At 42.8% G+C, this 27,067-nt stretch overlaps 1 protein-coding gene across 7 annotated transcripts in view; it reads left to right on the forward strand.

Moving 5' to 3' along the window:
- The window catches only part of numb (NUMB endocytic adaptor protein), a 51,190-nt gene that overhangs the window by 13,406 nt on the left and 10,717 nt on the right, over positions 1 to 27,067 (forward strand). For all 7 annotated transcript variants that reach the window (XM_039785881.1, XM_039785885.1, XM_039785887.1 and 4 more), the window contains exons 2-3: positions 16,134 to 16,270; positions 21,891 to 21,965. In XM_039785881.1, coding sequence (XP_039641815.1) covers positions 16,145 to 16,270; positions 21,891 to 21,965 — 201 coding nt within the window. In that variant the 5' untranslated portion in view covers positions 16,134 to 16,144. The remainder of the gene's footprint in view (positions 1 to 16,133; positions 16,271 to 21,890; positions 21,966 to 27,067) is intronic.

A 27,067-nucleotide genomic window follows, 5' to 3' on the forward strand; every position in this document is an offset into this window, starting at 1 on the left:
CAGAAATGACTGTGTTTCAGAAACCCGGCTATGGGCTGTCACTCGCTCTGATGTGGTTATATCAGGAATGACGCTGCTGCTTGTGCAGAGGAAGAGCTGAGCTGTTGCTGAGGCCGAAACCAACTATTGCGCATGGATTTTGCCGCGGACCGCCTTCAACCTATCCACACTAATGATAACATCATCTTTTGATATTTTAGTTGTAGCTTCTGAGTCAGCAGCTCTGCAGGAAGCGCTGTTTGGTTTCATGTCTGTGCCCTGCATGCTAACTGGCTCAAACTGGGACGACCAGACCTGTTTAACTTGACAGAAACGGTGTGTCTCATGCGTTACAGTCTCACCTATTCTTCTTGGGGACATGGCCTGTCAGTTTGTGGTTAAATGCTCTGCTTGTTGACCTAAACAAGGTTTTAGCTTGACATTCACTGTGGTTGGCTGTTAAGTGAATGTTGACACACGGGACATTGTGATTGTGAGAGTCCTCTACCTACTCACTAATCCACATAGACCCCTCTGGGCTCAGGTTGCACCTAGTTCCCAAAATCACAGCAGGAACACTGAGCCAAGAATGGTCGGCTATCAGTTGTTTGGTCAGCAGGGGCTCTGCTGGATTCGTTTGCTGTTATATATGAGTTGGCAAAGTCCGGGGGTATAAACTGCAATCTAAGATCAGAATTCTTCTCCTGAGACTCTATAAATGTGCTAATGCTAGCTTTTTTGTTGCGAGTCAGCCATAAGTAGGATTAATAGATCATGTATTAATGGCACTTTACAGAGGTCTAGTGAATATGTAACATTGTCTGTATTTCCTCAGCTCAGTGCAGTGCAGTACAATGCTCAGTGTGTAGTATTTTTGCCTGATTCTTATTTTCCACCTTGCTGCAACTCTTCTAATGGCACTTTACTACTACTCTCCAGAACAGCAAAACTTAATAATGGAGACCTTTTGGCTCTGGGGCCTTGAGAGGCCGCTGTAGTCGTCTGTCTCACTTGTGCCTGTGTGTGTGTGTGCGAGTGTGTTTTCTTGAGCTTTGTGTTTTTTTTAAAGAATGTGTAATGTGTAGATGTTTGGCAGGTTTGGGTTTTGTCAAGTGCATGTCCACTTCTGCTTGTGTGTTCTCTCTGCTGCTGCTGCTAGCTGCTGCGTGTGTGTGTGTGTGTGTCTGTGTGTGTAATGCAATGATGTCAAGGGGAAAAAGTAAACATGGTTTCCATGAGTAGCTTTTTTGCTTCGAGGTTTACTCAAAGTTTCCTAGCAGAGGTCACTGTTAGAGTGAGGGACAAAGTGTTGCGGTTGGCTCTAAGTGATCGCCTGTGAGGTTAAGCTTCTGTCCCTCAGTTTACTTTGGACAACGCTGATGTCTTCTCAACATAGCAGGAAGATAGAGATTATTCTTAGTTTTAAGATGAAAGGAATAACATGGCTGTTTTTTTTTTTTTTTTTATAGGTCAGCTGGGGTACAAACTCACAGCCACTTTTATAAAGACATCTTCCCATGGCCGCCACATTAGTCGGTACCTTTTGTGTTCCCAGCAGCGCTCTCCCATAAAGAGGGACTAGGATTGATGGAGTTGGGGCACTCAGACCACTACATCAAAACCCCTCCGAGCAGGCTTTCAGTCAGCAGCCCCTCTCCACAGCATGACTATGGTGTTTATAGCTCTCTTCATTTAGTCGAAACTCCACTCTATTTGACATATCATCTCTTCTGGCAAGAATGTTTGATAAACCAGCACAAAAATGTTGTTTTGCGAGGGACATGAATCTTGAGGGATGCGCTGTCGATGCACCGTGTGGCGTTATGGTGGCAACCAGGCCGGACCCTGCCCATTGATTCAGTTTGTGAATCATAGCCGGGGCATGCCTGAGGGGAGAGGATACAGTGACAGTGATTTGCCACTCCCTGGTGCCAGGGTACTGCCCTGGTTGTTTAAATGTGGCCTCAGCTGTTGCCCAAAGTGATATGCGGCTCGCTCGCTGGCTGGCTGACTGGTTGACTGGTTGACCTGCTGTTGGACTGGGCCCCTTTTTAATGCCACGCCTGGCCGCTCCTAGATACACAAACACAAGCATGACCACACACAAAAACCCAGATACACGGAGACTGATGTACACAAACGCATACACAATTAAAGGTGGCAGGAGAGGAAAAGCAACTTAATATTCCCTGTGCGGCAGTCTGGGCCCTATTTCAACCCTAACCTGGGTCAGTCATGTGTACTCAGGAAGCGGAGGTCATGGTGTATTCCTGGGGGCAGGGAACAGATTGAAGGACTCTGAAATGATTCAGTGGCAGACAGGGAGCGAGTGAGCCGTGCAAACAGTAGCCAGCACTCCTATTCCCACCATTTCCTTCCTCTGTGGAGTACCACCCATTTGTACCAAGTCCTCATCGTTCTCTCGCTGGCTTTTGTTCTGTCCCTTAGACATCTTTAACCTCCTAAAATAGATGCTTTTTAGGAATAGAAATGACACATTGTCCTGCTGACTTGGACACGTTTCAGCAGTTTTATTAGTTCAGCTTGCTCTCAAGCTAGGGCCTAAAAAAAAATGTAAAAAAAGTTTGGTTCCTGTTGGTTGTCAGATGAGGTCATGGGTCGGTAGGGAATTTATTTAATTTTTTATTTTTATTTTCTTCCCCAGTGGCAGCAAGGGATAGGTAGGACATTTATTTTCTTTTTCTTTACAGTAGCGATGGATTCGCTATTTTTTCCTAACCTAGCCTACCTGTACTACATGTACTCTACTACCTTGTGTGTCCCAGCATGTAACACACACACACACACACACACACACACACACGCACACGCAGAAATCGTTTTCTGTTCGTCTCACTCGCCCTCCAGGTCAGCTGAACTGTCCTTAAAACAGAGAATAAACTGAAAAAATGAGAATAAACACAGATTCCTTTTAGAGCTCGGCAACATATCAATATTATATAAATATTGATATATGAGGCTAGATCTCGTCTTAGATTTTGGATATCGTAATATGACAAGTGCTACATTACAGTAAAGTGATGTCATTTTCTTTACTAACCAGACTGTTCTAGCTGTTCTTTTATTTGCCATTACATCCACATTACTGATGATTATTCAGTAATCATCAGTCGCTTTCACGTCACCTTTTGGTATCGCCTCAGCTCTCTTGGAACCTCGACTGAGGTGGTACTAAAAAAACGTACCTGTTGGCAGCTACCAGGTACTTTTTTATCGTAATGGAAAACCAAAAATGGCGAGTCGAGCAGGTACCATGTGATGGAAAAGCGCCAATAGATAGCTAAAACGTTTAACGGATCCGGATCCCTTGGCGTTATGCCGTAAACCGTTTTTAAATCTGAGCATGCGCAACTCGCATCTGCACTCGACTCCCATCGGGCAGTGACCCCAACTCTTACTTACTCTCCTTCTACACATTACATATTTACCGTGCATATTGCGTTCTCGCCACCTACTGGCGACTACTCGGAACACAACAGAAGTTACCAGTGCCTTCAGTAAGCGACGACAACGGACAGTGTAACGCTTATCAGTTCAATTTTCTAAGCACAAACGGACATTTGGAAAAAACGAAAAATGGGTCCAATTTTTCATTTTTTTTCCCACCTTTTACAAATTTAAAAAAGTGGCTCTTTAACCTGTTTAATTTAGTTTTTTATTCAGAGGATCAGAAATTGAGAAAATTACAAAATTGCATCTGAGCTCCAATTATTCAATACTGCAATGGTATTCTCTTCCTTTACTTTGCGGAATATGCAGGTCATTAACTGCATATGGACCAAAAAACAAAAAAAAAACTGATGGACTTTGGGGTCAGAGGTGCTTGCAACTGATGGTTTCGAGTGGGGAGGAGGCGGGGCGTAGCTAGGCTGAACGAGGGAAAGAATACCATTGCAGTATTGAATAATTGGAGCCCAGATGCAATTTTGTAATTTTCTAAATTTCTGATCCTCTGAATAAAAACAGAAAATTGGAAAAAACGTTTTAAAGATCCAATTTTTTTTCATTTGTCAAGGCGTAAAAAAAATGAAAAATTGCATATAGGAACCCATTTTTCTGTTTTTCCAAATGTCCGTTTGTGCTTAGAAAATTGAACTGATAAGCGCCACGCTGACCGACAACGATTGTCGTGGCTGCCTCGTTTTGTTAGCGTTGCTGGAGGACAACGGGCATCTTGCACCGCAAGGGTGCTGTACAAAAACGTAATTATAGTTCGCCTCAAACGTTTTATTTGTGCATTTATTTAATTTGTATCCTTTCTTCCCCAAGCTCATAAAATAAATTTGGGTCACGCATAAATTGGGTCGGTCGGTCAACCTTTTTTTTTTGTATGCCAAGTAATGCTTTGTACATCTGGCTGATGTTTACAGAACAATACATTACACTCTGCTGATCATAGTTTGTTTAGCACTTGTCCCCCGGATCTACATCTGTCCTTGATGTCATCATGATGTCAGGTTGAATCTGTGGATCACCGTATGGACACATGCTGTACCTGGCAAACAAAGTGATTCCGATTACTGCTGGGACACTGGTGGTGCAAAGTGTACAGATCATCAAAGCAAAGAGTGGCCTGCCGAGCGAAAAATGGCTGGTGATGAGTTCCACTTGTTTACTGACAGTCTCTCTTTTCACCAGCTCGGACCCATTGTGACTACTGCCGTTTGATTGTTGAGTTGTTTTCCTTCCCTTTTGTGCTAGTCATTTTGTATAAAATTACAGAAAAAAAATGACTTGCTTTGTGCGAAACACTGGTATTGTTTGTATACTGCGTGCATTGTAATTTTGAGTCTTTCATAGTTTCTATATGTTATTATTATTATTTTTATATACTTCTAATAATTATGAATTATTTTGCCTTTCCCTGCGTCTCTGTACTTATTTTTGTCTTGTGCTGATACAACACCTGCAATAATTTTTTTTTTTAATTTTTTTAATTAATTTTGATACTATAAATAAAATAAAAATTGAATTGAATAAGCCAATAAGCCTTGATTGGTTCCTCTGGGGATCAATCAAGGCTTATTTTATAACAGAAAAAAAACTGAACTGATTAGGTTAGATTAGGAATCTTTACAAAACGCAAATAAAGAAACCTAATGACCACAAATTTAAATCACTATTTAAAATTCCTTATCAAATTATAGTGTTGCTTTCCTTGCTGTATGTTGGCAATTGAATGTACAGAAACTTCTACAGAAAAGTTCTGTAGAATTCGTTGTAAGGAGAAGGAAATTTCATTGAAACAACATCAGGATCATTACATTGCCTGACATTTGTCAACTTTTTGACTGGTTTTCATTAAGCTTAGCCTATCGGTTAACATTCAGTACTCATTACAGACTGAAACAACTCCGGAATAGATTCATCTGCTGCTACAATAGCTAAATATAAAGAGTCCATCTTACATCGTCTCTGACTTCTGAACTGGCAACCTTAATAAAAATTAACACGACGCGATCTCAGGGATTTCTTATGTTAACTTAATTACTTAATTAGCGTATGTAACTAACGTAGCCGTAACTACTAGGTTACACACACTGTAACCTACACGGTCTCCGTAGCGTGAGGAATTCACAACAGTAACGAGTAACGATGCAGCACATGAAAAATGTATCTGAGTAAAAGTATTAAACTCATCGAAAATATGTACTGAAGTAACAGTGGAAGTAGGAGAAAAAAATAATACTCCAGTAGAGTACAGATACAGCCTTTTAGTACTTAAGTACACTAGTGAAGTAGTTCTACTTCATTACTATACAGCTCTGCACACCAGTAATGTTAACTCACGGTTCATATGAGACATATGGATCAAAAGTGGCTCTCTTGAGATAAGAAAAAAAAAACTATCTCCCATTTTTGGTTATTCTAAAAGTTTGAGTCTCTGGGGAAAGCTATCTTTTTGAACAGAAATAAAATCAACACAGATACTGCACTACGGGGTAGTGCTGGAGAAATAGACTCTGGTAGAGGGAACAGGTCTACACATTTTCAGCAGTGATACCAACTATTAAATATAGACAGCTTGCCAGTACTGAATAAATATGTATGTATGACACTGAATAGACTCCATTTAGGTCCTACTGCCCCTGAGTTTCAAACTGTGATGCAGTAATTCATTCCGTTCTGATGCACGTGACCCAGAATATCACATTTAGGGGTGAGCATTAACGATCAGCATTAATGAAGGGAATCAGCTGGGGCGACCCACCTCACATGGTTCTCTTGAACTTGAACATTGAATGTCAATATCAGACTGTCACTAAATCTATTGCAGCCCTCTGCAATACTGTTTGACTTTTTCCAACTCCAGTCGCTGACCGTTTTATTGTATTTGTTTTACACTTATTGGTAATAAAAATACAGAGAGACTGGTTGGCTAACTTCCCTCTGTTGTCACCATAAACCTACCAACCAGGATGCCAGAAAGGAGATTGCCCTGACCTTTGACCCTGATCCTGGTCCCTGTGTACCTAGCTTGGCTTTTAATGTACTCTAATGTACTATTATAAAAAAATAATAATGAATAATTATTGATTTTCAAAAATTGCACCTCTCAATACAGAATGAAATATTCTGTAGCCTATTTTGCCGTCAATACTGCCGACGTTGTCTTTGCTGTAAATCAGATCAGTTTTTTTGATGTTTAACATGAAGTATACTACGGCTTGAGTGCAGATTATCAATGGGAAACATCCATGTGTCCTGACAAGGCTAGCAGCAGCAGCAGCAGCGCCGCGTCAGACACCTTTCTGGAGTGTAAAGACATAGAAAAATCCACGCAACAGAAACGCCACGCTCACACAGCCAGTGTGTAGCCGCCGTAATGGAGGATAACTCAAACACCGAGTCCGAGTCAACTGAGCAACTTGTGCACAAAAAAAACCCCGCATTGTCCGTAGGCCTGTCACGATAACAAATTTTGCTGGACGATAAATTGTCCCAGAAATTATTGCGATAAACGATAATATTGTCATCGAGAGACCATTTGCATCTAATATAATGATAATGGCATAATAATACAGGTACACCTTTTCAAAGATCAATACACTTTTATTTCTAAATAATATTTAACACTGGAACTGGAAGACATTTTAAATATCCAGAACATGTCTTTGATCTCCTTTAGTATGTTGGCTTTTCACGCTGATGTACAGTTGTGGAATTGCCGTTTGCTGACACGTAAGTTCTCAGACTACAGACTCTGTACTACATTTTACAATTATTTAACTCTAAATATTAAATTTAAATAATATATAATTAATAAATTAAATCTATCTGTATGGCTATCTGCCACATGGGCGAGTAAATGTACCAAAATAGTTCTGTTTTTCAGTCTTCATTTTGGCGGGTGCGGCTTCTGCTCCTCTTCAGGTCGGAGCTTCGTGGGCGGTGCGGACGGACGCACACACACACACACACACACACACAGGTGCAACTCTGACATACTTTCCAAACTCGCGTGTCCGCGGACAGCTGTAGGCTTGTACCGTTAATGTTCTGTGCATTGTCGGAAACATGCAGCCACTTTCCTGAAACCGCTTGCAGACTGACCAGCGGCGTGTATGTCCGAGGCCCGTCTCCACAGTCTCCACCTGCAGGTTGTCAGCTGTGTGGTTTGGATTGAAAGGGGAGAAACGGACGCCAAATAACACGGTGGATATCGCTCATATAGGCCTACTTTCTTTCTTTTTTGACGGCGCCTTTAACTGCAAAGTGCTGCGGGAAACCCTGCTCCAACTCTCAACTAGCGTTTGTCTGTCTCTGTCTCTCTGTCCGCAGTCCCGCCCCCACAAAGACCATGCGACTGACAAGAGGGTTCACTCCTCGTTACGCTAAGGAACCGAGAGTGGTCCTCCAGTCTCTTTGGTAGCGAGAGACGAGGAAAACAAACAAGCATGCAAATGGAAATTATCGCGGCCGGAAAAATTATCGAGCTCCTTTTTTTTTATCGTGCGATAATTCGATTTATTGACTATCGCGACAGGCCTAATTGTCCGTCGTCTGTACACATTTTGTCTTCAGAAAAGATCGTTTATCGTTACTGAGGTAAAATGTGCAATTAATCGTGATTTTTGGGTCCTATCGTGCTGCTCTACTGCACACTTTCATCCAAATTTTCTCCTTGTTTTTTTCTTCTTCTACCCCTCTTTTTACATAAGCATGCCAAGCCGCAAAGCAGGGTCCGGAAAATTGGATTACCACAGTGACAGCATTCTTTTTTTTAAATTCTCTCTTCATATGGCTGTTTGGGAGCAGAACAGAGGCACTGTCACCTCAAGCCGGCCAGCTCCCCGATAACCGCGCTCAGCAGATATGCTGGCCAGGCGTGTTTTGCATTACGGATGGCTGGCCTTATTGATTGAGGCTATCCTATCTATGTTGCTCTCCAAACTATGAATGCAGTCTGAAAACAGATAACATGGAATTCCCTTAGCAAAGCCGTATAAAATAGGATGAAGAGTATCAGCTGGCACAGTGGTGGGGCAAGTCATGAAAGGAGACAGTGGGGCCTTTTGGGCTTGAATTGCTGCCCATTCTATTTCTTTCTCTCACGCTTACTCGCTCCCTCCCTCTCCTTGCCCGTCCGTCCCTCCCTCTTCTTTGAAACCCAACCGCTGTACTCATCCCTAGGATCCTTCTACAAGGATTAATCAGTTTTCCATTCCTGGAGAGATTATTCAAATGCTGTTACATCTACAGCCAGCAGCAGCACTCCCTCCCTACTTCCCAGGCAGCAGCACAGCGCCGACTGAAGAAAAAGTCTCTCTGTTTTTCCTCTATCTCTTTACTTTTGTTTTTCTGTTCGTCCTGTGTGTCTCCTCCTCTGTGCTTTTCTGTCTTTTACAATTTACCAGCATTGTTGACTCTGTGTGCCTATGTCCATAATTGAGTACAGTGATGATATTGCATGTGAGAGTCTTTTTTTGAGAGCTCCATGTCTTTTTCTGTCCTTCACTGTTGCTTGTTTCTGTGTCCATAGAACACAGAGAGAGTATAACTGGTTCTTGTGTAATTGTTCTCATTAGCGCTGATAGAACAGCCAGAGATCCTCACGTCACCAGACTATAGGAGCTGTGACAGCTCCAGCAGGGATCAGATCCTGCTTTCCTGCTCCAAAGCCTTTACCCCCTCCCACCCCGCCTGCTCTCTCTAGTCACCCCCCCCTGTCGCAATACCCTCCATAACTCTCTATTGTCCATTCACTTCATTTAAAACTGCCCTAGTATTGTTTTATTCGGGATGCTCTAAAGATGGCCCTTGGACATGTTGTATTTTGACAAACATGTTTCAATGCCGTCAGTGAGTAGAATCTGTGGTGATCACACCTGTCACTGCAACCTTTGGCTTCAAGTGAAAAGTACCCTTCATTTCTGTCTTATTTTGTGTGGTCTATCCCAATGTGTTAGTGTCCAAACACAGGTATACTTATGTTATGCTGGGATATTTGCCTTGCTGTTCAACAATAGAAAAAAAAAGTCAATTGTTGAAGAGGTGGATAAATAAACCCGAAGACAACTTGAATAAACCAAAATGCAGTGCAGACATGAAACCTTGCATGTTGCATAAAGAGTGCTACTAAAAAACGTTTGAAGGCAAACTGTTGCTGTGAGGTACATTATGCTTATTTTTTTAATGAGTCTGGAAGAATAACAAACCTAAGGGAAACTGCTAATTCATTTTTTTTTTTTTTTTAAACGCTACCACCTCCTCCTTCACCCTACTTCTCCCTCCATCTTAACTTACTCTTTCCATCCTAATTATTTTACTTCCCTCCGTCCCTCCTGCCACTTATCTTAACTGTTCCCTTCCCTAACCTTCTTTTCTCTTTACCTTGTCTGAATTTGCTGTTCCGTCTTTGTCTCTCACCTTTTCTCCCTCCTTGCCTTATTCTTTCTGGCTCATGGCCAAACCACGGGGCTAAACCCACCTCACATGACCCACTCATCGCAGCGAGGGGGGGCCCCACTCTGCCTGGCCTCCATCCCTATCACTGCTCACCTTCCTGCCAACACACACACACACACACACACACAATAGAGTTACCTAATGCTTGTGGCACTGGCAGCTTTCATACCCAAACGCCGTGTTTGACGTGGGATAATGAACATGTGTTCAACCCACGTCTGACCTACCAGTCTGCTTTTACAGCTTAATCCCTGGTTGTCGCTGTTGACACTGACCTCCCTTTGCAACTGTAGTTCAGTGCACATTGTACATAAACATAGTGTAAATACCTTATATACCCGTTTTATTCAAATGTTTTGCTGCAGTTTTTTCACTTGAAATCAACACACGGGTTGAATTTATGAAGTTGTTCTTCTATTTTTTTATCGTAAATGCTCTCCTACCAAAGACGGTGTATAAACAGACAGCGGTTCAACTCTAGAGCAGAGTCGAGGAGTCCGGTTCAGACGGTCTGTGCTGGTTCAATGGCAAATGTGGATCTATAGAAGGTCATTGTCAGTCTGAAAAGGGGGTGAAAGTGGTAAAAAGGACAAAGAATTTAGAAATGGGTATGCCCCGAGTTGGATGTGAAGAAAAGGTGAACATCTTGACCTTGTTGGGGTGTTCATATCACGTTCCTGCAAAGGGTACTCTCAATGTACACTCAGCACTGCCGGTGCAAATGCTTTCCCACGCACATGAGCACGTGTGCTTTTTACTTAGGTTCCTGCTCTCTCCTTATTTGTCCCTGTTAGACTCTGCAGTACGCCGGAGAGAAGGTGTGTGGGTTGTAAGCTGGCAGCAGCACAAGTGTTAAGTGATTTAGAAGGTGAGTTTAGTGAAGTGATGTAAGAAGGAGCATAAGAAGTTTGGGGCGTTAATGCACCGACATCGCCCTGCGGGATGAAAAACCCAACCTATTTTCCAGACTTATGGTATTCTTACCTGCTTGTCCCATGGATTTATTCAAAGAGACTTTTTTTTTTTTTTTCTTCTTCTTCTTCCAAAATGAGATATCCTGGAAGGAATTTTTCTTTGTTCTGCCCGGAGTCTGAGCTTGCGGCTGCTTCATCCCAGACTTTACCATCAACTATTTTCCTCAACAAACCCTTATGTCAAAAACATCTTTTTTAGGTCAAATATACAATAACTCTCGACATCACTCACAACGTATTATCATGTTTATATTTCATATTTGGCTACCTTTCAGCGGTGGCTCTGTAGCGTACAGTTGGTTTATGAAAGCGTCTTCGCAGCTGGGAACAAAGGCGATGAGAGTTTGCAGGTCAGAAGAGCAAAACGATGAGCTAAAAGACACTTAAACGCTCTTTACAGCTGAGGAGAACCGCAGAGTTGGTTGCTCATTTCTTTGTGGGTTTGCCACTATGACTGACTCCTTTCACATACAAGTAGTCATTAGATCCATTGTTTATATAGAGAGAGAGATTAGTGCAGCCTTAACGTTTTCTGCTACCAGCTTCTCACGTGGGAGGATTTGCTGAGTTTCTCTTGTTTCATAGCATAAATGAAATAGCTTTGGGCAAAACACGCAATTTGGAAAATGTTTCCTTCCTCTGACATTTAATGGACTTTAAACATTGACCAATTGAAGAAATGGGCAACACATTATTAGATAAATAATAGATGTTTGCAGTAGAGCCCGACCGATATATCGCCGGGCTGATATTATCGCCCGCTAATATCGGCCATAATTAGGCTTTTATATATATATATATATATATATATATATATATATATATATATATATATATATATATATATATATATATATATATATATATATATATATATATATATATATATATATATATATATATATATATATATATATATATATATATATATTTATATTTATATTTATATTTTTTTATTCATTCATCAGAATCATTTATACTGACAAATGATTCTGATAATTGAATATTCATAAAATAAAAATGGACGAAACCCCCTTCAGCCCCCTGGTTATTAGTCTTTTTGTTAAAAAGTACTTTAAGTTTCATATCTTAAGTTACGCATTTCTGTATATTTTTTTTTTTTTTAAATATACATCGGCTGATATATCAGAATATCGGATTTTTAAATCATGAAATATTTGTATCGGTATCGGCCTTAAAAGTCCTTTATCAGTCGGGCTCTAGTTTGCAACTCTTAAACTTACCTCATTCTCATAAAAGGTGTGGTTGGCAAACATGTTCACCAAATTCTGGAAAGGCTATATAAAAATCAAAACTTAAAACATAAAAAAAAAAAAACCCTGTGGAGTATTTTCAGCAAAACAAATCGGCTTGCCCCAAAGTCCGTTATCAAATAACGTCAATGTATGATAATTGGATGATGATTGGAAGAAAAAAAAAAGTCAACTTTTTGTGAGTTTCACTTGCCCCGGGCCATCGGGCAACCCTTACTGTTGAACCGGACTGAACCAACCCGGTTCCCATATTTACAATATTATGTTTAAGAACAAGGTGACAACGTTGACTTAAAATGTGTGCGTAACACATTGGACACAAATGCTTTTAATCTTGATATTTTTGTTTTTTTTCTCCTGCTCCTCCTCTTCACTCTGCAGGCTGGAAGCGTGCAGCCTGTCACTGGCACCGCAGTGAGCCCAAAGATGATATGACCTAAATAAACCAGTGTGCAAAGAGAGAGAGAGAGAGAGAGAGAGAGAGAGAGAGAGAGAGAGAGATGAAGCAATATTTCTTTCCCTCTTGCCCTGTCGTCTTGTTTTCAAACACTTCACTCTACTGCAGGCTACAACTTGCGTTGCGTATGTGCCCCCAGTCACACACTAGAGTCTAGAGACTGGCTGCCTTTTTATATCCTGACACCTGCAGAGGTATTTGGCTATTGCTACACAACAGGTGCTTTCACACATGGCTCCTGTTAGTCGACATTTCTGCCCCATTTTCAGACCACTCGCCTTTTTGATTTTGTGTCTCTACCTACAGAATGGCTCAGGGGGGCATGGTTGTCTTTCTGTGAGCGATTCCGTAAAGAACACGCGAAATAAAGAAAGCGGCATTGACTGTGTCACACCATCTGCAGAGTTTCCAGAACACGTGGGAAAAGGGAGACAGAAATCCACCAACTACAGCCAAAATCTCGACTTGAATTTGGCTTGCAAGGTTGGCCACGCTACCACTCATTTGGCCAAGTGACTAGCTGTCATTTAGTAGTCCTACTTAGTTCATAAAATCTAGTTGTCTCGTAAAATACGCAGCAGGTTCAACTTAGTTTTGTGTCTTTCGTCCTTGTACGCTGGGGAGGTTTGAAGTGCAGAAATGATGCTGCAGAGCCATTTCCTACCCGTGGTCCGCTCCAGGTCCCCCCCCCCTTTAGTGACAGTAGGAAATTTGATGTGTTTATGTGCGTTTCAGTAGCCTGGTCAGCGCTGAAAGCTTCATTGTGCGCCGCCCACAGAGCTGGAGCCTGACTCGGGCCGATAAGAGAGCGTTTTCTACCTCCAGCCAGTATCTGCTCACAGGACAGGTTTCATTATGCAAACAGACACCTCAGTCCTGTGTGTGTTTGTGTAGTGAAGTAGGTGCATATGTGTGTGGTCGCTGTAAGCATGTGTGCGATTGAACGCTGCTATGTGGCTGCTTGCTCTTGTGTGTGTGTGTGTGTGTGTGTGTGTGTGTGTGTGTGTGTGTGTGTGTGCGCGCGGACAGTCAGCTCTCCTGGATTAAAGACCTTTTTAATCCAGCCAGATCCTCATCAACTCAGAAGTTAGTGGGTGCAACTTGTTAGTCAAGGGGTACGCTCTGCTCACGCGTTTTAAAAAGTCAGCATTGCATGGCCGAACCACTTCTGGTGCCAAGTTATGAGTTGCTAAGGGAGACGTGAGCCAGGCTTGCGATGATGGATGCACCTCTCAGTTCTAGTTTGGATCAGCAACTTTTAATTGGGTCTCCTGCTTTATTGTGCCTCCTAATCTCCTCCCTAAGCCAAGAAGATACACATGCACCGTTTTAAAGTAGTGCTTTTAGTCTAATTAATTGTGCTGTTTTTAAGATTTTCAGAGAATTTTCGTGTTTCAACCTGCATTTAAGTGACCTCTTACTCAAAACCTTGACTCAACATTAAGACAACCTTTTCATGGAAGAATGTGGTTTATTACAATTTAAGTTTATTTTGATAGGGGTTCTATTGGTTATGATAACATTGTAATCTTTTAAGTAATTGTTCAGAGTGCAGAAAAGAAGTCTGACAGGGCAACAAACATAAGATGAAGTAAGACGATCATACAAGTGCAAAATAAACCAAAGGTTTTACAAGATTAGCTACCACTTTATTTGGAAGTCAAATCAAAAGTAAGCTTACCTGTAATGTTGCTAATAAACCCCCTAAACTAAACCCCCTAAACTTGTACAGGGAAGCTAATTGGACTGGACTCGGAATATTCCAGTATTGTGATTTTCGTTCTCGGCCGAGAAAGGAGAAATGTAGAGTTATAAGCGAGCAGTGTGTGATGTGTGTAGTGGTCTGTCTGGTAATACTGTATCCTCCTGGTCGTTTTCAGGCGATTTTGATAAACGCTGTGCATTATGCCAATGCTCTAGTGAGGAGGCGTGAGAGTCCCGTACAGGAAACGGGAAACATCACAGCCTCTTATCGCTGCCACGAGAACGTTTTAAAACCCCAAACACAAGGACTGAACTGCCCGGGAGTTTGTGTAACAACAGATGAGTGTTTACTACAACAACTATGCACAGTAGTTCCATCTCTTTTCTCTCTCTCCGTTTCTGTGAAATGAAGCAGCTTTCAAGCGCGGTCGGAAATGTTGAGATCTATTAACGATCTGACGGAAAACCCGGCCACCACAGACGCTGTTGATAATTACTGAAGCTTCAAAACACAAAAAACTGGTATTGGGGACCGTCCTAGAAGCTAGTACAAGTCCAAGACCAGAAATTCCTTTTGTAAACTATGGTGGGTGTTAAGAATGCTTTTTAAGTTGTTTTTTTTTATTCCAATTGATCTAGAAGTTAGAAAAATTGTCACTTAAAGTGCTCATATTATGCTCATTTTCAGGTTCAGAATTGTATTTAGAGGTTATATCAGAATAGGTTTACATTTTGTACAATTTTTAAAAAAGACCATATGTTTGTTGTACTGCACATTGCTGCAGCTCCTCTTTTCACCCTGGGTGTTGAGCTCTCTGTTTTAGCTACAGAGTGAGACATCTCACTTCTGTTCTATCTTTGTTGGGAGTCGCACATGCTCAGTAGCTAGATAAGGACTGCTAGCCAGTCAGAAGCAGAGTATGAGGGCGTGCCACGCTAGCAGCTAGGCGAGCATTATAACGTGTGTTACGAAGTGACCATGTCTGTCTCTGAAGTAAAGGCTGGACTACAATAGAGCTGTTTGGAGCGGTTGGTGAACAGTGTTTTCTGTTGGAGATGGTAAGTCCCTTTGGGGGGGACTTTGGGCTTTTTCACTTTTTAAATCTATAACATGCACAAAAACATATATAACAAAGGAAAGGAAAGGAAAGTGGGAAAGCCAAAAAGCATAATATGAGCACTTTAATTTAAAAAGCCTGATTTCTGTGGTAAAGATGTTGGTGAAAGACATCAAAAAGTCCTAATCAAAAATGGGAATTATTAACTTCCTATGGAAATAATCTGTAGCCCTAGCATAATCGGCAGGTAAAGGGTTCTCTCAGTTGAACAGCAGACTGCCGTCCTCTGCCTGCTGTCCTCTGTTCCCTTTTTATTTGGGCCGCCTTGACGCCTAACAGTACAAAGACTCAGGCTCCGGCTCTTTTGTTCCTCCTTGTGAGTCAGAGAGACAACAGCTTATTGTGTTGTGCACTGATGTCAGTGTTTAAAGCATTCCTATTTACAGGCACTGTACGGGGCATGGAAGTGGTAGTCTGGTAGCAATGGGATTCTGCACGATCACCAGCTTCTTATCCGTTATCGAACACAGGAAGTTGACTCATTTCTGTGTTGACATACACTATTGACTGCACGTGAACTGTTACATTTCCCAAACCTCTATCATTACTTAATACCTCATATGTTTAACTGTTGCCTTTTTTTTTTTTTTTTTAGTTTCTGCCACCAACCAGTGCTGCACCTTTTGTTATTTTGCTGCTGCTGAAAGCCCGGTTTTTCGACCCTGGGTATTAATAAAGTGTCTCTCGCCACTCACAGGGAGCTCAGCGATGAATAAGCTACGGCAGAGCTTCCGCCGGAAGAAAGACGTCTACGTGCCGGAGTCGAGTCGGCCGCACCAGTGGCAGACAGACGAGGAGGCGGTCCGCAGCGGCAAGTGTAGCTTCGCAGTCAAGGTGACTCTCCCTCACACATAAGCGCACCTGCATACAAAACCTCACAGACATACAAACTCGCGCACAAAGTGCAGTGCTGGCCTTACTTTGGCACACTCATACCTCTGAGAAACTCCCCAAGGACGCCGCTTGTGATTAATCATAAGCATTCAGAGACTGTGAGCACAGCTTTTATCTGGGTCGCACGATTATCTGCTGTAGCCTTCCAAACCTGTGGGATGTCTGCGCACAATTGATTTCTGGCCTCCAATAGTAATCGGGACCACTTGAATCACCAAGTAAAATATACAAAGTTAAAGAAACTTTATAATGGCTGACAAATAAGAAATCCAGGGGCACTGCAACGGGGCAGGGCAAGACCCACTGATGCAGTATGTTTTTGCGTACAGTATATATATATATCTATCTATCTATCTATCTATCTATCTATATCTATCTATCTATCTATCTATCTATCTATCTCTATCTATCTATCTCTCTATCTATATCTCTCTATCTATCTATCTCTTCTATCTATATCTCTCTATCTATATCTCTATCTATCTATCTATCTATATCTCTCTATCTATATATCTATCTATCTATCTATCTATATCGCTCTATCTATCTATCTTCAGGGCTGCGCTGCAGCTGATGGAGTGGAGAGTTTGCTGTGTTGTGGCAACAAAACCTTCCACTTTTAGCGCAACGGTACGCTTCCTCTCCTAACACGAGTCCAAATGCTCACCTCACTCAGAATAAAACGGGGAAATGAAAACACAGACTGGTCAAGGATGTGGATTGTACGTTACATAAAAGTGTACAGGTTATGGTTTGGATTGCCTTGACCTGTTTTTTTCTTTGGGCATGAAACGGGAATTGAAAATAGCGTAAGCATACAGAGGTGGAAGTGACTGTGGTGAGAAAGTAAAGGAAGGTAATGGAGGCGCTTTGAGACTACCTTGGAAGTTTGTGTTGATAGGTAGAACAGATAAGAGGCTAGAGGTGGAATGGGGTGCGCGCGTGTGTCGGTTCATGGCTTCAGGTCGTTTGTGTGTAGTCCGGTGTGTGAAACGCCCTAGATTCAAGATCTCTTCTAAGCTGCCTACCAAATGTACCCTCGCCACACACATTATTATAGTCTCTCTTCGCTGTTCTCAAAGCTAGGTTTGTTGATTAGCAATTACTCTACTCTTTCCTCACACTTATGAATGCGTAGATGACCTACGTCTTCTCTAATTTGTTTTTATTCCCCACTTTCTTCAAGTAGGCACGTTTTCTTTGTCTTTTAAGAGACGAATTGGCTCGTCAGAGGTTTCATTAAAGTAGTGCAGATTTCTCTCTTTCCTTAAGAATGCTCTGCCGACATAAAGCAACCAAGACAAACCAGTGCTGTGTAACTGTAAACCAGTCAACAGGCATACTTTACCAAAACGCAGGTGACTGATCATTGTTTGCGGGGCCTTCCTCTCCTCTAAAAAGCTTTTGGTAAGTTGTTAATGGTGGAAGTAGTCAGTAAATGACCGATCAGCCACTGTGGGCAAAAGACAAATTAGCTTATCTCTCATTGTCATTCTTTGCTTCTCGTACTTCTGCAGCCACACACACTTCTCCAGCAGCATTTTTCTCTGCACTGGCTTTCATCGGCGCAACCTACCATGCTACTCTTCTGTATCCCTCCCCCTGCTGCTCCCGCTCGAAGTGCCTCAATACTGTAGGAGCCCAGTTGTGTGTGGGTTGGAATAGTTGCAGTGAAATTATCACTTGACTGCCGCACTAAAGACCATGATCCAATAGAAGAGAGGAGGTGCAGTGGAGAAAAAGAAGAAACTGAGGCTGTTTTGAAAGTGGTATGGAGGGAAACAGGATCTGGAGGGGTGGTGGAGTTAAGATGGGGTGAAATGAGCCTTTAATGTTGCGGCTTGGGGCTCCCCCCCCCACTACTTACCGCCTTTTTACAAGCATAGTAAAAGCCCAGTTCTCCACGGATTACCACAGTTTTGCATGTGTCTGTTGTTTTCCAGCAGGCATACAACTGTAGATTGGCCTTGTATGGAAATGTCAGTCTTATGAGACTGCTGATTAAATTGCTTATGCGCCTTGCTTGCCAACTAAAACAGAGAAGGAAGTGCATGGGTACGTTAAAACTATGTAAACATGTTCATATGGAAATTAAAGTTTGCAGTTTTGTGTGAGGTTGTTGTCTGCAGAGTTTGCAAGGCAGGCTTCCTATTGAATCTGACAGAATTCTTCACTGAAACGGATTTATGGCCAGTACCCTGAATTAATTCCTGGAATCCATCTGGAAAACATCCAGTGACAAAGCAAACTCCAGATAATTGATATTGATGTATGTGAAATGCCACCTTCAGAGCTTCTGAGCTTTTTGTTAACTACCTTCAGCGGTTCCCAGTCTTTATTGCTAAACGTAGCTGCCGGCTGCTGTCTCCAGCTACACAGTCACTGTACAGACTTATGACCTGTGATACTCTTCTCGTCTATAACTCTCGGCAAGAAAGCACATTTCCCTAAAAGCTAAATATTCAAACAATACAGGACTGTTCTTTTTTTTCACTGCCGGGCTGTTGTCTTGACCCCTGTCCTCCCTTATCATCGGCTGCTTCAAATGTTTACAAAATGTAAATTTAAGTGCATCCCAAGGTTGCACGTATTTCTCTGCTGGCCCTCTCCAGCTGGAAAATCTAGACTAGGCGCAGGGAAATGTAAATACAATATCTCTTTTTGTGTTTTACCTCATCAAATATACACAAACAGTGCAGTGGCGGCACAATAATACAAACGTCATGATAAATAGACTGCATCTAATCCTAGCCCACTGTGGGATTAGTGCCAAGAGGACCTAATCCTGGAGTGCCCCCCCCCCCCCAAAACAAAACAAACAAACCTGTATTTCAGAACCAAATTACCCTACACATGTACAACACCCTGTTCAGGATACACAAATGACTAATAAAGGATTTGTTTCTGTTGCTTTGGTGGAAGGCATCTGTTAAATGTGAATGTTTTCAGCCTCCAGATTGTTGCTGCTGCCAGCTACTTACTAACAGCACGGAGTAAAATGCAACAATGATGCATCTGTTGTGACACTTGAAGCCTCCCCTGCCTTTACTCATCCCACCTCAGCCACGTCTCCTGGCTGATCCCCTACTCGCGATGCCGCTGCTTTCAGTGTCCTCGCTACACCCAGCTGCCTCGCTGCATCAGTATTGTCTTGTGTCCGTGGGTCCTTGTGTCCTCTTTGTGCATGTTTGTGTGTACACGTGTATTCTAATACGCCAACATTGTGACTCACAGCCGTGGCGTCACACTCTCAAAATAGCCGGGACAGAGGGTGGGGTGGGACAGGCGTGCGTGCGTGCGTGCGTGCGTGCGTGCGTGCGTGCGTGCGTGCGTGCGTGCGTGCGTGCGTGTGTGTGTGTGTGAGACTATAAGAAAAGGGTAAGGACTTCCTCTCCAGCCCGCGCTGACAATGACTCCTGGGCCGGTCAGGGTTGTGACTCTGGAGTGACACACAGCAGGGTGTGATGCTGCTTGAGGTCCAGGAGGAGGGAGGGCTGGAGGAGGCAGCCTTTTCCGTTCATTCAGTTGCAGTCCAACCCACTCACGTAGGATGTCCTAGTCCTGATGTGTGCTGTTACATGGTTGGGAGCAAAGGGTTTCTCCCCCCTGAGCGCAATCTGACAGATCCTGATGCATCCCATCTCTTGATTAAGTAGTTACTAGATGATGTCATTGACATGTATGTCAGTCATTATGTGTGTGGCATATATGGTGATATAGCACCTCTGAAAGTGAAGGTTATATACTATATATGTGGAATGATTTATTTTCTGACGTTCTGCAGTTAATTTTGGCACAACTTTACTTACTTCTAAGGTACATGGAGAAGGCAAAAAGTCTTAAGGTGCCAAAACACGAGCAACACCTGTAGTGTAAAGGACAACATTTTGTGAGATCAACACGTTTCGGCTTGTGGCCACTAGGATGAGGGTGAGCGACCCAGATTTCTGACCCTGACCCCCTCAAGCAGAAACGCATTGGTCTCACAATAGAGTAGTTCTTGTTCTTGTTCTGTATACATCCATACACTGTACATATCCACCCATTTAATATGTATTTCTTTGCAGTATTTATCTTTATTTTTTTTTTTTATACAACTTACAGAAACACAACTTGTATATACACATTTTATTTATGTTGTTGGTCACTGGTAGCCAGGGAAGCCACACAAATCTGCGAGCTCATGTTTCATTTGCTCTGGCAGATACGTCTGCCATCAAATACGATCAAATATGAATCAAGATTCTGTTACTGTATTGCCTATTTCCAGCTTAAAATGTTTTCAGAATCACATTTTAGGCCACTGTCGAGCTGTAATTTGAGAAAAGCATTTATTTCCTGCTTTAAAACGGACCGGGCACCACCCCAACTTGCGTGTGTCGCCCAGCGCCACGTCACACCTTTCGTTGCCCCGATTGGTTGTAGGTCAATCCAATTGCGGCCAGAGGCATTTTTGGTCTGCGCCCATTGATAACGCCCGTTGGAAATCGAAAATGAGCCGAGAGGTTCAATGCCAGGCTAGGTCATTGGTGCTTTTATTTCCCCACTGTAGTTTTTATTGATGTTTTCGCCGTTTATATATATTTATACATAACTCACAAATGTGCATGTATATAAACTGTTTGGGGAGTTGCATTTTAAGTAGTCTATCCATTTCCTTTTCTTTTTTTTTTTAACAGCTACATCAGTCTTCGTCACTGTTTTGGGTCCTGAATAATGTCCATTTCTCCCACTTTTCGTTCATCTGTGCTTTTTGCATCAAACGATGTGTCAGAGTTTTTCCATTGTGTAGATTTCCTCTTCTATCTCTGTCCATTGTTCCTGGGCAGGTGGAGCCACTTTAACCCATTTCTTTGTGATAGCATTGTTACTAGCTATCAACAATATTTTGAAGAAATACCTATCTGTTATCCATTTCCCTGAAATTACACAGATAGGGTAGCTCATATGAAAATATCATATCCTGGTATCTTTTGTAAAGTTTGGCCCCAAAATTAGTCATTTGTCTGAAATCTGCTTTGAGTGCTCCACATTCTCTCCAGCATGGTAGATTCATGTTTAAATATTTACACTTGACCTTGGGAATGATAAAGAAAAACTGATACAAATGTTTCCAAGAGAATTCCCTCCCTATCTGTGAATGGGTGGATGTTTGATGAACTTTCTCATGTTGTGCCAATTGTCATCTGTAATTTCTCATCTTGTCTTTGCCCTTTTCATGTGTTTGTATTTTTATCATGCAATCCCTTTCTCGTAGAATCACACACTTGCTGTTAGATTTACCCTCTTGCCCATTTATATTTTAAGGAAAACGTTTAGCATTTTCCCCATGGACAAAATTAGGGACCAATTGAACTGTGATTGACCTCAACCTGGTAATTAATTAGGTGTAGAAATCACCAGCGCCAGCCTGCCAGGGGTTATACGACAATCTGGACTCACTTAAATACCCAGTCCCATTGCAGAGTTTATTAATGTAACCTTACTTAAACTTCAGTAGAGGCAAGGTTTGCCACAGCATTACTCACTCTCCCTCTCTGCCTTTCTCTTTACCCTGCAGTACCTGGGACATGTGGAGGTGGAGGAGTCTCGCGGCATGCACATCTGCGAGGATGCAGTGAAGCGGCTGAAGACGGTAGGTTTTACTAGAAACGCCCTCCATACTTCCAGGAACCAGGCTGCTAAATACCAGACATCCTACTTCTTTTTTTTTATTTTTTTGTTTATCTTTTCCTCCATTAGTTTGCCCCGTAGTGCTACTACCAACATCCTACTGACTCCTTCTAATATTTCCTTCATTTTGTGGCAGCCCTCTTTAATCTGTCACCAAGCAGTTTGGCTCTTTTACTGATCATATTCAGTTGAATGCTTTTTTTTTTAAGGGGGTTTGGAAGGGGGGGTTTTTTTTTTGGGGGATTTCAGGCACTTCTTTGCTGCAGGAGATTCCGGCAGAGTTGCGCAAAAGGAGCAAATTCCAGTTTGGGTAGCAGGGGAGGGGAGGGGAAGGGAAGGGAAGGGAAGGGGGAAACTGGAGCAATTGCTTTTCCATGTTGTCAGTTGTTTGCCAAGGCCCCACCCAGGTCATGAACTCCTGTGGGTAAATGAGGCTGATTCTCTGTAGTCAGGACCAAACCTGAAGAGTCCATTCACGTCATGCCGGAGTCTCAGGACTACATTTGAATTCGGTGCCAACAAATGTTACGAAACTCCTGCTTGAATTGCCTGCGACCAGCTTTCAGTTTTAGTTGAAATGACTCAGACTAATTGAGAATTCACACCCTGTGTCTTGCGCTATCAATTCCCATTCTTCTTGCTTCATGACATTGTGTAAAGGGCCTTTTAGTCCTTTTGCATGTTCAACTCAATGAGCTGTTGAAGACTACTTGAGCTATTGAGAGCCATTTCTTAGTTTGATTATAGTGCTTGAGAATAATCAATTTAATGCACAGTAAAACACATTTTCATACCAGTTAAAACAGAACAGTATAATGAAACAGAAGTTATATAATGCAAATGAGACACAACAGACAGACAGACACACACACACACACACACACACACACACACACACACACACACACACACACACACACACACACACACACACACACACACACACACTTTCAAATAGGGCTCACAAGCAAACAATTTGTACACACAATACACTATATCCTGTATACACGCACAAAACCCATACTCTTATAGTGAATACACAAAACTTGAGCACACACACATCAGCCTAATGAACACACAGACAGCAGCACATACACACTGGTGCTTGATGAGGTCACATGGTGTACACAGAGCCTGAGGCTGCGAGGTCTTATTGAGTTACAGTCATTTTAACAGGGCGGACAAAATGGAGCCAACTCAAAACTAGAGGCGGGTGCTTCTGTCCTCCTGTGGCCCGCGACTATCTGACCCTCCTCAACCTCATGACATTTCCTCCTCTGTATCCTCGGCTACTCCACTCCCTCGCTGCCTCACCAGCCCGAGGCCTTATTTGTTAGCCAGCACAGACACGGCGTTATCGATCCCTGTTTATAAGCAGGGGCGGGAAATTAACTTTCACCGCATTCAAAATGTGAGTCAGGCTGACATGTTTTCAAGGTCCTCTTCTGCACACAGCTTTTCTGGAAATAATGGCGACACTGACAGTTGATCTTTTGTGATGCAACTGCCGCCGTTACATTCCTGTTAAGTGACCTTCATCCAGTTGCGCCCTGGTCTGGACGTGGCAGTTCACCTATGTGCCTGAGAGGCTCACCTTACAGGACATGTCACAAAACAATCCCGGTGGATGCATACAGCCCAAGCTGGTGCCCATTCATTCCGATTTTAAAGGAGCTTTTACGCTGCAGATTTTTGGTGTGTTTCCTTGTTGTGCGGTCCCCTGCACATGAGTATATTTGTCTCCTTCCCTTGGTCTGCGGGCTGGTCGAATTGGCTTGACATTGATGTCATCACATAGGAATAATATCATTTCTAAGCTCTGGGAAAGCTTTACAAAAAAACTAAATCTTCACAGTTTAAAAATGAATAATACTGCATTCAGCACCACAACTCAGAGCAGTGGTGCAGCAAGCAGACAGCGTCCAGCTGACCATTTAAGATGAGTTTTGGCAGCAAGGCATAGAGCAGAGCAGAACATAGTGGTAGTGGTATACCGTGTTACTGCCCCTGATGCTTCCCTGTCAAAGCTAGATTGTCCAGACTAGACAAGGGCCAGCCTTTAAGCAGATATACAATTAGCGTGGCCCTAATAGAGCCCAGTTCATCCTCACTGACTCTTTAATAAGCTAACTGTTGCCAGGCAACAAATACAATTCCTGCCGGTGGAGAGACTGTGAATTAATATTGCTCAGCAGTAAACTCTATTTCCAGGAGCTAATAACCAAATTGGTCAGGAACCGGCCCCACACCTAGGCACTTTATAGCTGGTGAGCGTTGTTTCCCGAAAATCAGCAGCCAGACAGCAGCCACCACAGCACAGTCTGGCAGCATCAGAGCACTTCAAGTGTTGGAGTGGGGAAAGAGAAATGACGAACAACAGTGAGCTGATGCTCTCTGATGAATGAGGAGGAAGAACATGAAAATATATTCCCCTGTATGCTCCCTGTGCCTGGTAGTCGAGCTGTCAATCGATGTGCGTTTTGTGTGACAGCTCTGAGCTGACTACATTTTGGGACGGTAATGAGAGTTTTTCTCACAGCTCTGTGACTCAGAGGGGAGGATGGAGGCGGGTGGAGGAGGAGGCTGCACTGCAGCACCATCAACCTCCAAGCTGCCCTTTTTTTGCGTTGTCATCATGAGATCATTTCCTGGTGCTGTTGGCTGATAGCCCAGAGTTGGAGGTGTATTCTGGGTTGTAGCATTAAGAATGTTTTTGCAGTTACTCAGGAGCTCTTTGTGACCCGGGGTGTTCCGCCTGTGTACTGGGTGGGGCACCCCAGGAGATGCTGACATGCTGAAAGAATTCCAACGGGGAGCCTCCGGGCACATCATTGACGGTGTATCTAAGTCCATCAGACAGTGTGTATATTAGCTGGTGCTCTCAATTAAGATGTTTAGTGAGACATAGTATGAAAAGCCTTAGATGCCTTTCCACCCTGAATAAAAAAAAAAAAAAAAAAGAAGCTCTCCAATCATGTCCTAAACTCAACTCCACTAAAAGCAGTTGTCACAAAAAAATAAACACTTATTATTAGCACTGGAAAGTGTGTTTTATTGGCAACTCCCTCCTTCCCATAGCTACTCGCAGGGTGGTGGTAAAGTAACATCTCTGCTATCCCTGATAAAGTACACTGTCCTGTAGTAGATGTCGCTATCTTCCGTTTGTTGCAAACGTTGTAAGGTAGGAGTTGTTGCTCAAAGTGGGCCAGTAACAAACGTTACACAAGACGTGTTATTCGTTGTTGCACATCCTGCTGGTGGTTAGGGTTGTTTCTGCGTGCAGAAATGACGGAAAGCCACCAGCTGGTAGCACCACTAAAAGGTTTGGGGTTCTGGGTTGCAAGGTTGTCTAATAAAAAGAGGTAAAGTATGCACAACATTTTCTATCATTAGAAAAGTAAGGCTTGTTGGCTTCACCTTGATCTTTCAAAACTCCGCTATCCTTTCTGCCCCAAAAAAAGCTTTTTTCCCCTACTGTAGTTTCATCCCAGTTCACACATTGAATACCTGAATATTGTATTACCTTTTTGTCCGTGTTTTTGTTTGTTGTTGTTGTCTTTTTAAGCAGGTTTTTATTGTGGTGTTGCAGAGAAATGCCTTCAAATCCCTTCCCCTACACTGCCCTCCCATTCTAGCTCAACCCTATAGAGACTTCTCTCCCCTAACCATAGCTTACTAATACTAGCTGTGCAGGCTCTACCACCATCTGCATGTATGTGTGGTTCTAACAAACACTCAAACACACACACACACACACACACTAACAAGCGCTTAACTCATTCCAAATGAATCTCCAGTGCTGGTTAACACATTAAATCATGCGTTAACGTGGTGCTCGGGGTGCCTTTCTCCACCATGGCTGTGTAACAGGAGCAGAGTGGCACTCCTTTTCACAGCTTATGGGGAGGAGAGGAACTCTCAGGGAGCGGGGGGAGAAGGGAGGATTAAGACTAGGACGGGTCTGGTGGTTGTGGTTTCTTTATGTGGTTGTGGCGGCCTAAACTTGACCCCTGACTCTGGCTGATCTGTGAATAGTCACAGGCTCGACTCAGGCGTCAGACTGCCGTCTGTGTGAATCGGTTTCTGTCTGCTGAACAACCATGGAAGGACCAGGTCTCGGTCTAGGAATCAGAGGAGGAAGAAGAATAATATGTGATCTGGGATGATCTCGTCCACATACTCGCACAGACCTACACCTGAAGATCTGCCGTCTTTCTCTCCCCTGTCCAGGCAGCTTGAAGTGCTGTCTTAGCTCTGGGACTGTCGTAGTGACAGTCTTATGTTTATTTAAATTGAAAAGAGCCTAGGGGTGTCACTTCCTGCGGTCGGGGAGGTTCACTGGCTTCCAGTGTGGTGTAGTACTAACCGTTATCATCATAAAGACAATGGTTGCGTCCGAAATTGCATACTCTGCACTACATACTTAATATGTATACTACCGTTCACCATACTATTGTGTAAATAAACGGTAGCGTGTATCTTTTGGGACGCACTTAACTAAGCTGTCATTTCTTTTTAAACGTCCTGAGAGCCTCCTTGCAATTGAAGACGCGTAACCATGGTAACCCCTGGTGACCTCAGCTTTAGCGGCATCTCCAGATAATTACTGGAAAAGGAAAATAACTAGACCAGCAGTCGCAGGTGACAAAATCTCAGATTTAAATATGTAGAAATGTAAATGAAAGCGCTATTGACATTAACCGAGCTGCCTCGCTTGCTGTCCCTTTATCTGTTATGTGTTCAGTGGTTGCATACTTTATTATTTAACTAGACATGGTATGCAATTCACGAACTATTAGTTTCATACTAAGATTTCGGACATACTAAATAGCATGTTAGTATGGAATTTTGGACGCAACCAATAACAATCACAGTATCACCCATCAAAACCTCCATCAGAGTAGAATCCTGTGGAGCTACTTGATCCCTTTGCCTCACTCACTCACTCACTCACTCACTCACTCATAACCCAGCTTCACCCCTACCAACGAAAACCCCCTCAAAATGAAATCCCCCCTCCTGTGGGCTCCAGACAATTTTTCTTAGACGTCCTAGGTAACATTT

This window comes from Perca fluviatilis, chromosome 20 (assembly GCF_010015445.1).
Source record: "Perca fluviatilis chromosome 20, GENO_Pfluv_1.0, whole genome shotgun sequence".
NCBI lineage: Eukaryota > Metazoa > Chordata > Actinopteri > Perciformes > Percidae > Perca > Perca fluviatilis.